Source organism: Ictalurus punctatus, chromosome 8, assembly GCF_001660625.3.
Source record: "Ictalurus punctatus breed USDA103 chromosome 8, Coco_2.0, whole genome shotgun sequence".
Classification (NCBI taxonomy): Eukaryota; Metazoa; Chordata; class Actinopteri; order Siluriformes; family Ictaluridae; genus Ictalurus; species Ictalurus punctatus.
In genome coordinates this window covers 5,243,279-5,259,123 of record NC_030423.2, presented here as the reverse complement: position 1 = coordinate 5,259,123, position 15,845 = coordinate 5,243,279, and the positions used below count along the sequence as shown (strand labels likewise).

Here is a 15,845-nt window from a genome sequence, read left to right as displayed (position 1 = left end):
GTGTGTGTGTGTGTGTGTGTGTGTGTGTGTGTGTGTGTGTGTGTGTGTGTGTGTGTGTGTGTGCACTCATTTTGTGTCAACTGGAAGGTTAGATATGTTGAATGACTGGATGGATGGAAAAATGATTGAGGGAATGTCTTGTCAGGTGTTGCTAGACTGATCAGAAATCTGAGATATCAGACAAATTTTAATCGGAGAGATCTTGGATTTGGCCCGTTTTATATACCTTCGCAAGGCAGAAAACTTAAATATAAAAAAATTTTATTAAAAAATTTAAGGCTAATGCATGTAAAGATGTTTGGAGTAATGCTTACTGGGAATAAACAATGCATAAGGAAAAATACTGTTTGATTCCAAATGATACAAATTACCTTGTATTTTTACCTCTCATACTGCTGCATTAATCTGTACTTTCATGATAAATATAATGCATATACAGTGTCTTCCATTAATATTGGCACCCTTGGTAAATATGAGCAAAGGCGGCTGTGAAAAAATTGTCTTTATTGTTTAACCTTTTGAGCTTTTGTTAAAGAAATTCACAAAAATACTCTCATGGATATCAAACATTGTAAACACAACACAGGCATATAAAAATATCATTGTTAAATATAGGTGTGCAACAATTATTGGCACCCAATGAATTCATATGAGAATATAAGTATATTCCCATTGATACTTTAAATTTTTTTAGTACACATGGGTGACTAAGAACAGGAAATCATTCAACCATGATTTCCTGTTTCTCAAGGGTGTAAATATGAGGTAAAATATGAGATAACACATAGGCCAAATTCAGTGTCATTCATAACAATAGGTAAGACTATAGCTGTGATGTGCAAAAGGTTGTTGAGCCTCACAAAATGGGAAGTGGCTATAAAAGAAAATAGGACAAACATTGAATATGATCATTTCCACTATCAGGGAAATAATTAAGAAGTTGCAGTCAACTGGAAATGTTATGAATCAACCTGGAATTGGATGTATGTCTATGTTGTCTCAACGCATTGTGGAGCGGATGGTTTGAGTGGCCAAAAATCTCCAAGGTTCACAGCTGGAGAATTACAGAAGTTAGTTGCATCTTGGGGTCAGAAAGTTTCCAAAATGACAATCTGAAGTTGTTTGGTAGGGTTTCAAGAAAAAAGCCTCTACTCTCATCCAAATACAAACTTAAGCGTCTTCAGTTTGCCAGACACTACTGGAACCTCAAATGGAATTGGGTTCTATGGTCAAATGAAACCAAAATAGAGCTTTTTGACAATAAAATGCACACAGAGAGGTTGCCATATGGAAATGTACATCAAGCCCACTGTTAAATATGATGGTGGCTGTTTAATGTTTTGGGTCTGTTTTTCTGCAAGAGGACCTGGACATTTTGTTATGATACATGGCATCATGGATGCTATCAAATATCAACAGATATTAAATGAAAACCTGACTGCCTCTGCCAGAAAGCTTAAATGGGCCGTGGTTGGATGTTACAGCAGGACAATGATCCAAAACATACATCAAAATCAACACATAAATGGTTTACTGACCACAAAATCAAGGTCCTGTCATAACCATCCCAGTCCCCTGACTTGAAACCCATAGAAAACCTGTGGGGTGAACTGAAGAGGACAGTCCACCAGTGTTTGAAGTATCTGGAGAGATTCTGTATAGAAGAATGGTCTCAGATCCCTTGCCATGTATTTTGCAATCTCATCAGGCATTATAGGAGAAGACTCAGAACTGTTATCTTGGCAAAGGGAGGTGCACAAAGTATTGATTAAAAGGGTGCCAATAAGTGTTGCACACCTATATTTAACAAAGATAAACCTGTGTTTTTTTGCAATTGCTTGTTATCCATGAGAACAGAGTATGCTTGTGATTTTTTTAACAAAAGATCAAAAGGTTAAACGATAAAGACAATTTCCACAGCCTTCTTTGCTCATATTTACCAAGGGTGCCAATATTAGTGGAGGGAACTGTATGAGAGCATCATGTTTGTACCTGCTCTTTAAGATTGAAACAAGAGAGAGAGAGAGAGAGAGAGAGAGAGAGAGAGAGAGAGAGAGAGAGAGAGAGAGAGAGAGAGAGAGAGAGAGAGAGAGAGAGAGAGAAGAAAGAAACAGAAGTTGGGAGAGCAAGAAAAAAAAACCTAATTTAACCATCAAGAAGTACATAATTAAAAAGAACTCACCATGAAGTGGGTGCAGAAGTTAGCCAGGTCCCCAAAAAAGTCCTCAATGCTAATGGAGTGTGGGTCAAAGGCAAAGTAGCTTCCCAGGGTCTCATAGAGCTTCTGCATGTTCCTGTGCATGGTGGAGAGCTTTTCGTACTGCTCTCGTGAATGTTTGGAGAAACCGTAAGGAAAAATCAGTTAATGAAAAATAAAGAGCAAAAGGAGCCATAGAACAAAGATAACTCAGAGGTTACACAGATGGGAGACTAATGGTATATGCACATCAGAAAAAATATAGCAATGCTTCAGATTCCTTTCATGATCCTACAGAGAGATCATTTTAGAAAACAAAAACAATCGGAGCTTCTCATATGCAAGGAATCAAAACAAAGAAATACAGCACCCTCAAGACCTTTGGCTTTTGTGGAAGTCAGTGGCATAGTGCACTAATAGTTTTTCGTACACTCAAACACAGATAGATTAAGTATTCATTTGTTGTTGTTTTTTTTGTGGACATCTTCATGGCCTGTAATTTAACTGAGCATGTGAAGGCAAGTTCGTCAGTGAATGATAGGTCCTGTCAAAGATATGTTAGTGTACTATTCACTGGCTACACATGGCTTAGTATCTTCATCCTAATATGTGCACAAACAAAACCAAACTCTCAAGAAACATATATCCAGTCGCTAAACAGACCTACTACAAAGAGAAAAAACTAAATACTGTGCATAGATTTTCTGTGCATAAAAAAGCACAAAATTCATGAGTGTGTGATAAAGATGCACCATAAAGATTACACAGGGAAATTTATGCACACAAAAAATGTCCAAGCTGGGATTGGACTTTTAAACAGCAAAAAGACCACCATCTTTAAATATATGCAGTTGCCTTCAATTCCAAAACAAAATAATAGAGGATAGAAAATGCAGACTGAAGAAGGAAACAGCCCTTATTTCTATGGTGTCAAATGCAATATGATGTAACATAAGAGCAAGAGACAATTTAAAATGAAAAATACAAAAACTAAAACAATGACAAATATGTGAGAATTGGCAAGTATTGTATAGCATGGAAGCCGTGGATAGGAGTCTGATTGGAGTCAATGTATTGCTTCAGGAGTAGTCCTAGTTGTACTCATCACATTAATCACTGTAAATTTGGTTTATATTTAACAATATGGCTTCTATCTTCAGTATTCGGATTAAAATATTAGCACTGGATACAGCACATTCTGTTGTTTTGTTTTGTTTTTTTATTATTATACACAGACAAGTTACTAAATCAGGGTCATGAAATTATAATGTGTGTGCAGGATGTCTGCTTTATTAATAAAATAATGGCAATGTTTTTAATTTATAATATTTGAATTAAAGAAAGAAAGAAAGAAAGAAAGAAAGAAAGAATGAATGAATGAATGAATAATGTCACATTTACAGTAGAAGCACAGCAAATGCGGGTGCAGCAATAAAATTATCAAGGGTTAAAGAATTCAAGGTATGCATTTGTGCTGATTCACATACTAAGAATGGACTGGGACAAGAGAAGATGCATATTGATGAGTTCCTTTGGGACAAAATGGCAAATAAATAAATAAATAAATAAATAAATGGTGGTCTGGTTTGGGGAAAAATGACTAAGCACTGCATTAAAAAAGCCTGGCATAATCTCTGCATGAAAAGTTAGGTAAAGGAAATATGATCCATGCTATGCATTTCTTTAGAGGTTCCATTTTCACACATGAATCTCAATGCAAATCAATTTATAACATTTTTGACATGCGTTTTTCTGGATTTTTTTTGTTGTTATTCTGTCTCTCACTGTTCAAATAAATCTACCATTAAAATTATAGAATGATCATTTCTTTGTCAGTGGGCAAACATACAAAATCAGCAGGGGATCAAATACTTTTTTCCCTCACTGTAGCATGCTAGGATATGCAAAGAAAATAATTTCACTGTAATGAATATGTGAAATTAAAGGCTTTATTTCATTCAACAACTAAATGAAAATCATTTTAAAGTCATTTTAGCTCTCATCAGATGTGATTCTCAACTTCCTACATCTGCCAGTGAAACTGACAGCTGGGAGTGAGAGTTTCCTGCAGTTCATCTGTGCAATTTCGCATGCAGTCTCAATCATCACACCATATTCCACATTAGCCCTGACTAACACAGCCGGAGCTACCATTTCACCCCTGTACAGAGGCTAATAATTAAAAGTTAGGTCCACAGTCCAATCCCTAGTGTGATGTGTTGATCATAATGGCAAAGTGGTATATAAGTGTAATTATATCTCTTCTACCTTCCCTCAGACAAGAGTTGGTGACCCTTTGATATCACAAGCTCTATCACATCAACGTTGAGATCTGTTCCTCTCCTCTCCTTAAATTTTTTAAATCAGGTTCATGGTCAATTTTGCTGTAAATTTATTCTGCAATCTTGCAGATACAATATGTATGCATTTGGGAGATAAGTGCTTTCCACTGTCTCCTCAGTTGTCTGCTGCAAGAGAGCAGAAACACAATGATAAAATCTACAAGCAAGTATTAGTATCTCCGTAAGACATCTCAGAACTGAATATCATTACTTTTGGGACCAACAACAAAAAAAGAAAAATATTGAACAATTTTAAAGATATTACTATACTTTGGCATGTTTTCTGAATTGCTCCAATCATAAAGAAACCCTGTCTCAGAAAAGCATTGATTTTAAGGACGTGGAATCTATCCAGTGAGAGAATGACAGATGAAGTGTGGGATGTTTACAATCTGAATAGTGCCGGAGTTTGCCTGAATATGTTTCACTAAAGGCCATCTCTTGTGTTTGTGCTGTCTGCTCATCCGATGTCATAACAACATAGACGGATCACACACACACTATTGTATTTGTACTAACAGTCTATTAAATTATGAGCTGAATTAATAAATTGTCTATCAATTTCCAAGCTGTCAACAATGTTGCAGTTCATGTGATGGATGTCATTGGTGAATAATAATACACAAAACATAATGCACACCATATAGCATATAGATCATATATAAACAGATTCATACATACATACATATTTATATACTATAATGCTATGCAAGTGCTATGCCATAGTTAATAGAATGTAGAATTTATCAGTGGTTAAACTGCTCTATAGGAAGCTCTTCTCACATATTCTCTTTTTCTTGTATAGTCCTTGCTCAGCATGCTTTCACCTGATAGCAATTAAGTTTATCACTGCTTACAAACTGCACTGTGGTTACACAAATTATATAAATGGATCCAGAGATTGGATATCTGCTGAAACGAGAACAACTGCAGTCATTTTAATTCTAATTGGAAATCATATTGGTATACACCAGCCTACGCTGAGAAAGGAAGGAAAAAGGTGCTAACTATGTTGAGGATTAACAAAGATGAGCAGGGAGAAGCATAGCAAATAAAATGAAACTTGTGGAATCTTGATTGCTTCATTTTAAATCCATTGTGGTGTTGCACAAAAGGTAGAATTTTAAAAAATCATGTCATTGTCCAAATACTTATGGACCCGGCTGTATATTCATTAATGTAAAGAAAATGCAGCTTGTATTCTTGACTGGTGAATTTTCAGACTATTACTTTATAGAGATGCATTTTGTGAGTCTGTAAACATACATGAATTCATCAGGTCCCTGCCAATTTTCACCCTTCCATCAATGATGCACACAATACTACTTGAAAAATATCTCAAATAGGAAAATAAGCAATATAAAAGCTAGGTCCCTGTGGTGCTTTGCATAAACAAAGCACATCAGGCATTCAGAAGGAAAAAAGCTAGTACATAATACACGTTTGTTTATAATGGCACATATTTTATATGTGGAAGTTTCCTCTTGTAAGCTCAAGTGCAGACATGCCTCTAGGGTCAGATAAAAATCGTAAACAATAGTTTGGATTCCATGTCAAGAGATAGAGAACATGCTAGAATAATGTAACCATCTTCATTGGAGTTGAGAAAAGGCAGTGACTATTTTTAGCAAATTAATTTAAGGATATAAATAATTAAGTGATAATTATCTGGCAATCAAATGTAAGCCCCAATACAATTTCTCCAGTGTGGCTGAAGAGTTTTATCAGGGATATAAGATCTCTAGTCAAAAGCACTGACATTGCAGCAAAGCTAATTTATGTGGAATGAAGCATATATCCTGAAGCAAAGTGTATTTGTGAATCATTAGTTTTAGTAATAGTGGTAGGAATCTTGGAAGGAAAGTTTATGACTTAAGAGACAAATGTTAAAATGCCAGACTTCTTGTGACAAACCTGCATGTGACAAATTTCTCATGATATAGTTTCATCTACACTCTCATATAAACAGTTTATCAGTATACAAGCTGACTGATATAAACCATAGCATTCAGCCATATTCTCCAATGTGAGTGTTTTTAAGTAGATAGAATTTACACATCAGAGCATTTAGCACACCCTTATTCAGAACGACTTACATAAGTCACTGGTCATCTCAATCAAAAATATATCCTCATGCTAGCTCACTATGTCAGAGACTAAGAATACCATTCAATAAAGAAAACACTCAAGACAAGGGATATTTTTTTTTTTTAAATTGTGTTCACATTCTTTGTAAAGAGGTAGGTATTCAATCTTTGTTTGAAGACATGCATTGAGTCAACTGTTTGGACACCCAGGGGACGTTCATGCCAGTACCTGGGTAACAGGACAGAGAAGAGTTTTTATGCATGCAGTCCCTGTGTCTTGAGGGATGATGGGTCTAGAGTGGGGTGTGATGGGCTTTAGATTGGGTGGGCTCAGGTCTGTTTTTGGCGGTATATACATGCATCAGTGCTTTTAAATCTGATGCCTATGCTACCATGGCAGCCCATCTGAGACTGGTAAAAGTTAAAGTTTGCCTGTTTGGTTGTGTTTATTGGAGATATAAGGGGAGGAGAAGGTAAGACAAAAACATTTTTAGTCTAGACAGACCTACTTAACCCTAAGAAGCCATCTCCTATAGAGTGGAAATTGCCTACCAGCTGATGAATTGAATCAAGATTTGCATGTAGATGATGCAGCTTGTAAAAATCTTGCATAGCCCTCAGATTCCCTCCATTTTTTACAAACCTGACCAATCAATTAATTTTCTCCCTCCCTGCCTCTTGCCCACTCCCCATCCTACTTTTAAACATCCACCAGCATATTCATTTACAGTGCCAGTTCTGAAAAAGTTGGGACAATATTGAAAATGCTAATAAAAACAAAGAGGAGTGGTTTGCAAATGTACTTTGACTTGTACTTAAAACTGAAAATTTATAAAGACAAGATATTTAATGCTTTACCTAATCAACTGCATAGTTTTTGAAGGTATTTTGAAATTGATGCATGCAACACATTCCAAAAAAGTTGGGACTGGGGAAATTTAGGGCTAATAGTGATGTGACAAGTTGAAATAAGAAGGTGATGTGAAACAGGTGAGGCAATCATCTAATCATAGTATATAAGGAGCCTCCAAAAAAGGCCTAGTCCTTCTAGAGCAAGGATGGGTCGAGGCTCGCCAATCTGCGAACAGATGTGTCAGTGAATAATCCAAAACTTTGAGAACAATATTCCACAAAGACAAATCAGAAGGATTTGGGGAATTTCACCTTCTACATATTTCACCTTCTACACCTGCACAATATAATTAAAAGATGCAAGGAATCCAGTCACATCTTGATGCTTAAAGGGCAAGGCCGAAAACCCCTTCTGAATGCGTGTGATCTCCGATCCCTCGGATGTCACTGTCTTAAAAACCGTCACGAGTCTGTAATGCAGAGCCTGACATGGACTCGGGAATACTTTGGTAAAGCTTTGTCAGTCAACACCATTTGCCGCGGTATCCACAGATGCAATTAAATGCTTCACTATGCAAAGCATAAGCCATACATCAGCACTGTCCAGAAACGCCATCGACTTCTCGGTCTCATTTGAGATGGACAGTAGCACAGTGGAATCATGTTTTGTGGTTCAACGAATCAACATTTCAAACAGCCGTCGTGTTCTCCATGCCAAAGAGGAAAAGGACCATCCAAGATTTTATCAGCATCAGGTCCAAAAGCCAGCATCTGTCATGGTATGTGGGTGTGTCAGTGACCATGGCATGGGTAACTTGCACATCTGTGAGGGCACCATTAATGCAGAAAGATATGTACATATTTTGGAGCAAAATATGCTGCCATCTAGACGTCGTGTTTTCCAGGGACGACCCTGCATTTTCCAGCAGGACAACGCCAAACCATTCTGCCCTGATTACAAGCACATGGTTGCTTAAGCAGAGAGCGTGGCTGCTAGCATGGCCTGCCTGCAGTCCCGACTTAGAATGTGTGGTACATTATGAAGCACGAAATAAGACAACGAAGGCCACGTACAGTTGCGTAGCTGAAGAAATGTATAGTGGACGAATGGGGGAAAATTCCGCTTGCTAAACTTAACTAACTGGTGTCTTCAGTGCCCAAATGTTTAATTAGTGTTATTAAAAGAAAAGGTGATGTTACACAGTGGTAAACAAACAGCTGACTGTCCCAACTTTTTCAGAGTGTGTTGCAGTCATCAGAATTGAATATTTTCAAAGTGAATATTTTCAAAAATTAATTAAATTAAAAGTAAAACATCAAATAATAAACCCCTTTTGTTTGTTTGTTTGTTTTTTTTTGCATTTTCCATACTGTCCCAACTTTTTCGGAATTGGGGTTGTAGAGCTCAGTCAAGCTGAGTATATCAATCTGTCAATCCATCTTTCACTGCTGCTCTACCCCACCCCAATTACTCTTCCATCACAGTGGGTGCTGATATATAAATTCAAAACACGATACCTTCTCAAGAGCTGTCCATGGAAGAACGAATGGAAATGTCGATTCACACTATGGTGAACTTCCAGTTTTTGATTGTTTACAAAACAGGTGTCATATAACATTGCTTAAAACTTTTTTTTTATTATTTTAATAATAATAAATGTATAATCATTGACAAGCTGTGGAGTCAATGTGGGTAACAGGTCTTTGAGTGAGCGAAAAAAGAGGGAGGTAAATACTGTGAGGAGTCGACTGTTTGTAGTTTTAACATAGCTGATTGCAGGGGCTTGTTTGTTTTACTGATGTTTCATATACACACAAATACTTTTTTATTCAATATGAGGGAAAATGTCTTTTGTAAACAATAAAGGATGATAGAAATGTAACTGCCTGTACAAATTGTTCTCTTGTTTTAGCACTTTTACATCTTTTTTTCAGCAAGTGGACACCTGAAATGTCCAATAACCTTGGATTTTGTAACGCCTGGAGTGTGAGACTGGCTTGACAGCTTCCTACCTCTCATTGCAGAACCTTTTAGAAAATCAATGCAGCTATTGAATGTAGCTCTACTTAGAACTCTAGCACCTACTCACACACTAGAATAATATTAAAAGCAAATAAATCAGTCCTTGCCAAGCATAAACATCAGTGTGACAGATCCGTTTTTTGTATGTTCACACTATTTTGACAGAAAAAAAAATGTTATCAAACATTTTATCTTCAAAAGCAAAATTACAGAAGATGAAAGGCAGATTTTTGAGAGAACTTTCTAAAGTTGTGTATTCTGATGTCAGCCATTTTAACCATATAGAAAACAGGTCTGACATCTATTTACTAAGTACTTCTCTCTAAGTGAGGGTTTGACCAACTCCAAATGATTGATAATCATAGTCAACAAAGACCAGAACTGAAACTTGTACCAGAACTGAAACACTCTGTCTGCAGCCTAAGAGCAACTGATCCATTCTAGACAAAAAAAAGAGAAAGAAAAGTCTTGACCCTCACACATCGCTTTTAACTTGATAAAACATACAAGATGTATCACAGCCAATCTCTATGCTGTAGCTTTAAAAGCAAATGTTATAATCCCTTTAAATAGTCATGGATAGTCAATGGATGGCACATTTAGCACTGTGGCTTTAATGAATTGAATATTTATTTCTACTTTCTGTAGATTATGCCTTACTTTTGGTGCTATCCATGCAAAGAAAGCAATGAAATTAATGTATGCGTTCATAAACTTGGCAATTATAGGCTCTGATGTTTGCACTGACAGACATGTTTGTAGTACTGTGAATGGAAGCTCTTCTATCATTCCTGCAAACATAAAGCATTAAATGCATGACAAGGCTTACAGAAGGAAAAAGACTATATTAGACATACGTATATCTTGACATACTGTACAAACAAGAGTATCTGTGTATAGACTATGTATGTTATAAAGAAACAGTAATAAGAACACACACACACACACACACACACACACACACACAATGATTGCATATAATAAATATTACCCACAGTGATGTTCCTCAAAAAGACCATTTTCATAGGAAATTTATAAACAGTTAGTTCCAGTCCACTAATTTGATTGGACAAGTGGCATTCCAAGAGTGCTTGTATTTAGTATAACCAAACTGGGATGTTTCACTGTTTGTATCACTCCACTCTGTATCACTCCACTCTGAGTTCGTTGTCTAAAATTCCAAGTCTTGCAATAGCGCCACTTAAACCATTACTAGAGTAGAGTTAGCAACATCATCAGCGGACAAGGCAAATGATACTGCCTTGTTCACCACATTATCATTTTTGTATGCCTATTGGCAATTCTCTTTCCCTGTCTGTATGAAAAGTGCATGCTCACACACACACAAGAACGTAAAAACACACACATACACATACACACACACACACACACACACACACACACACACACACACACACACACACGTGCACGTGCACAAAGATAGGTAAGGTACACATAAAATGGAAAATGACTGAGAAACCCCAAATTTTGAGTCTTCTCCCCTTTTTGGAGAGGCAGCTGCAACATATTTGTTTCCCAAGTGATGATTCAATGGCAAGGATTAGTTTGTGCAGGTCTGCCAACTGAGGACAAGCAGCTGCATAGCCCAGAAAACACTAAACCACCAGACATTACAGATGCTAAACATCATATATATTATGAAATTTCAGCACACCTCACAGAAGTCATATGGTTATAATTAGAATGCTATTATAAAGGAAAGGTCGAGTATGTAAGCGAATGAACCTCTTGTTTTTATTTTTACGTACGCATGCAGGACCCAGAAGAACAATTTTAAAGAATGCTGTTATTGCAATAATGTTATGTCATCTGTATTTTGTGCACAACATTTTATGTTCTCATAATAATATATGACATGTACGTAGCTGCTACGAATTCCCAGAAGGGAATCCGGACTTTGATTCCCAGCAGCCACTGCACCTCTGCACCACCGTCACAGGATTACCTGCACCTGACTTTCAGTCTGGTTAACGAGCACCAGTCACTGTTTGCACCTCACTCTTTGTCTGGCTTTGTTTGTTTCATGTTATCACTTCATGCCTCCTCACCTTGTCCGTATTATTTAGTGCTTATTGTGTTCGTTATTAAACTGTTTCTGCATTTGCAGCTGCCTCTGCCTCCATAAGGGTTACAGAAAGCCAGACAACAAAATGGATGCAGCAGAATTTTTTGCAACCCAAGAGAGAATACTGATGCCCCTGAGGATGAATCCAGAGGGGAAAGGAGGATTGGATCAGGGCCACAGAGAAATGGATGGAGGTCCACCCTCTTTCCCCTACTCCAGATCTTGCTCAGCCTCCCGAGTCAACGGAGAACATCACCCAGCCTCCATGCTCGACTGAGGATGCCATTTAGCCTGCACATTCAGCTGAGGACATTGCTTGGCCTCCCTGTTCAGCTGAGGACATTGCTCCATCCCAATGTTAGGCCGAGAGCTCCGCTTTACCTTCCTGCTATGCCTCGGATGTCACTACAGCAGGCTCCTCTTCAGACGTCAATCCGCTTCCCTACGCCACTGAGGACGTCACTCCGCCACCCTGCATGACTGAGGATGTGACTCAGAATCCATGTTCAGCTGAGGACGTCGCTCGGCCTCCCTTTTCTGCTGAGGATGTTGCGCCATCTCCTGCTTTGGCTAAGAGCTCGGCGTTGCCTACCTGCCCTGCCACGGACATCACTATGCCAGGTTCCTCTTCAGACATCACTCCGCTTTCCTACTCTGCTGAGGACGTCGCCCCACCTTCCCGCTCAACTGAGGACGTCGCTCTGCCATCCCGCTCTGGTAAGGGCGTCTCTCTGGAACCATGCTCCACTGAAGACATCAATCCTTTGCTCTGCTTGCCGATGCATGTCGCTCTCCTTTGCTGCTCCATGGAGGACATCGCTCCCCCCTCTAGAACCTGTCCCACATCTGTAACCCAGGAGGCATGGCAGGCGTCCTCATTATGGCCCTGCAAAAGATAACACTCAGGGGAACTTTGGGACATTTTGGGACCTCTAATCTGGGTACCCAGGACACCCCGTGCGTTAAGGGGGGGGCTCTGTTTGGAATTCCTAGAAAGGATTCCGGACTTCAATTCCCAGCAGCCACTGCATCTCTGCACCACTGTCACAGGACCACCCGCACCTCACTCTCATTCTGGTTAATGAGCACCAGTGTGTATATAGTCACTGTTTGCACCTCACTCTATGTCTGGCTTTGTTTGTTTCATGCTGCCACTTCATGCCCCCTCACCTCGTCCTTATTATTTTGTGCTTATTATGTTCATTATTAAAGTGTTTCTGCACATGCATCTGCCTCCATTAGCATTACAGTAGCTATAAACCTGTAATATTAATGATCATCTGTGTATAGGAATGAACAGACAACAGAACGTGAAGCAGTTATGATGACTGGCTGAAACCACTGAGTGACAGTGATCACTGACAAAATAATGGAAACATTCAAATAAATTATTTGAAAACAGGTGTTTCAAAAGAGGCATGTTTACTAAAATTAACAAGGGTTAATGTTTACTAAAATTAACATCTTATTTATTGCCATGCATGAAAATTAAATGCAAATTTAAATACTATTTTCTTTACTAATGAAAATGATGAAAGGAAGACAATTCATTCACTGGTCCTACAACAGTAACAGCAACACCTATATTCTTTGTTTAAACCAGATATTTCTAAGTCACAAATAACTTATTTGTTCATATATTGCTCCCGTTTGTGTTTTCCACCACCCTTTGGGGCACCATAGTGACTTTACCAAGAACAGAATACTCCTCTAAAATTGACTAAAAGATAGATATGGAGCATTATTGCAAGGAAGAGTGGAATACACTTGCCAAATCAAGATGTGCTAAATTGGTAAACTATTAACTAAACAGCCTGAATGCTATAGTACAAACAAAAAATGCTATGCACTTGCATAAGTGGTGTGCACACTTATGCAAGTTTTTCTTAAATGTTTCTATTTGTTTCTCACTTGAATTTTGCTGCTTGCTATATCACATTAAAGATGGAAAAAGATCTGACATGATTTATCGGGATTTCCTTTTTTTTACATCACAAAAACATGCAACTTTAACAGGGGTGAGCATATCCACTGTATATAGAACAACAAAGGATATATGTATACTGCCTTTATAAATCTGGTTTTTAATCTGGTATCAGTGTCCAGCATAATAATATCAAAATACCGCTTTTATCATGCCACTGATTCAGTAGTCTAGAGCTCCAGTGTGGATATGCTGTGCCACAGTCTGACCCTCCATCTGGAAGAGGGCATGGCATATTTCAAATGATGGAAATCCATAAAACACTCCAACTGTGGCACTGTCTTCTTCTCTATCTACTTTTAATGGGTAATATCTGCATCAAAACCTACAGCAGTGCACTTATTATTTCCTTAAAATGATAAAGAATCACAAATCTGTGCATATTGTCATATATCAGCCCAGCCACGACTCGGTTTCCCAGGACACACCGCTAACTACAAACATGGCCACTGAGGACTACACTCCCCACACACACACGCGCGCACCTTCTCCAGAGTTCTAATTGCACTCACCTGCATCCAATCACCCACACACACTCTCACCACAGCACTTATGAGACTTTGAATGCATACAGACTTCGCAAAGTAAACGTTCAGTTGACTTGTTCTCTGCCGTTATCCAAGCCTTATTCTTGTGTTTTGACAAAGTGACTTTGACCAGTGTTTACGTCCCCGACCTCGAATTTCTGCCTTGCCTTGTTTTGTTTGTTTACCTGATCGCCTGACCCCTGCCTGTTTTACGACCACAAACTTTGTCTATTTCCGTTGGATTATACTGCCTGATTCTGTCACCCGCATCTGCTTCCGTCTTCAAACACGGTACGTGACACATTTGTTACCTTGCTTCTAATTTTCACCAACTTCCTCAAGCATTTTTTTTCTTCAGTTTTTGTTGTTTTTAATGAGGGAAAAACTACTGGGCACATTAATAAGTGTAAAAATCTAATAAACATATTAGCTAATAACAAAATGGTAACAATACATTTAAACAGTAAAGTTTTGTTTTCCACTGTGAACACAATATGAGCTCTCTATGTGGGTTCTGCATCAGAGAAGTTGCTCATACAGAATTTACTTTGAAATATTTCTAGAAAGTTCTACAAAATGTTTGCATGTTTATGTGTGTGGGTTTGTGTGTTTACCTCTGGCAGAATCATACTGTTCATCTCATTGAGACATACAGTGATAGGATCCAGCAGCTCTAAACAGCCCAGCTCCCTCCTCTGCATGATAGATGAGCCTAATTTTGTCAATTAATGAAGAAACCCCCAACAATTAACATCAGATTGCAGTTGGCAACTGTTAATGTTCCTGATAGTCTGAAATTATATTTAATTGATGTGCTTTGCAGCTTCATCTTGTTTCTACATGTTCACTGATCCTGCACAGATGATGCTAATGCTGTTCCTCCTATTCACTGAGCTTTTAGAGTAGACTTCTAGATTGGACTCCCAGCTCGAGTAGTCCAATGTTTGACATTATACATCACAATTAATTTGTACACACCAGAAAATATGTTGGTTTAATTTGCATAATGAATATGCTAGTTGATTCATGAGAGCCAAGTGAATACATTTTCACAATGGCATGCCTAAGTGCATACATGGGTGAGTAGACAGAGATGCTCTGGGGTATAGAGTGGTTGAAAAACTACACACTACAATTAGAACATGGCAATGAGAAAACAGGAGCCGGTGATATGATCTGAAGCACAGGACATATGAGGATGGAGATTAACACCAGACTAAGGTGAAAGATTTCAGGCAATTTCACTAATGATTTTCTTCTAAGGGCCTAGTAGCACTTATTAGAAAATGAAAAAATCTGGAGGGTTTTCTGCTGCTCCATACTTAGTGACACAGACCTGGGTCATATCAAAAGGCTGAGCTGTACTAGTCGTAATTAATGAGTGCTATTTCCAGTCCAGATTCTGAAGCTCATATAAAGGTTATCAGGCCAGTTCTATCCAGGTTATAAAGTTCTTATAAAGCTTTTAATGATTCTGCATGCTGATATTCAGAATTTTATGAATTAGAAAGGCAAAAACATATGGACAAGAGGCATTCCTTGTACAAGGTAAAGTGTTTCAGAAATACAACCAACTCACACAGCACATTTCCATCCAGAGATGGAGGTAAAATAGTCTTCTGAACATCCTGCTCTATGGAGAAACCCTGAGCAAGTGAAAAACCTTCCACATAATTCAGAAATGGGAACGTGAATTACCAGGTCAATGTAAAAGTTTTATTACAAAACATTTGTGTCACTATACTGT

The 15,845-nt window shown here is 38.1% G+C and overlaps 1 protein-coding gene across 3 annotated transcripts in view; it reads right to left on the bottom strand.

Annotated features, from left to right (window-relative positions):
- The window catches only part of diaph2 (diaphanous-related formin 2), a 388,403-nt gene that overhangs the window by 71,757 nt on the left and 300,801 nt on the right, over positions 1-15,845 (bottom strand). For all 3 annotated transcript variants that reach the window (XM_053682091.1, XM_053682090.1, XM_053682092.1), the window contains one exon: positions 2,183-2,348. In XM_053682091.1, coding sequence (XP_053538066.1) covers positions 2,183-2,348 — 166 coding nt within the window. The remainder of the gene's footprint in view (positions 1-2,182; positions 2,349-15,845) is intronic.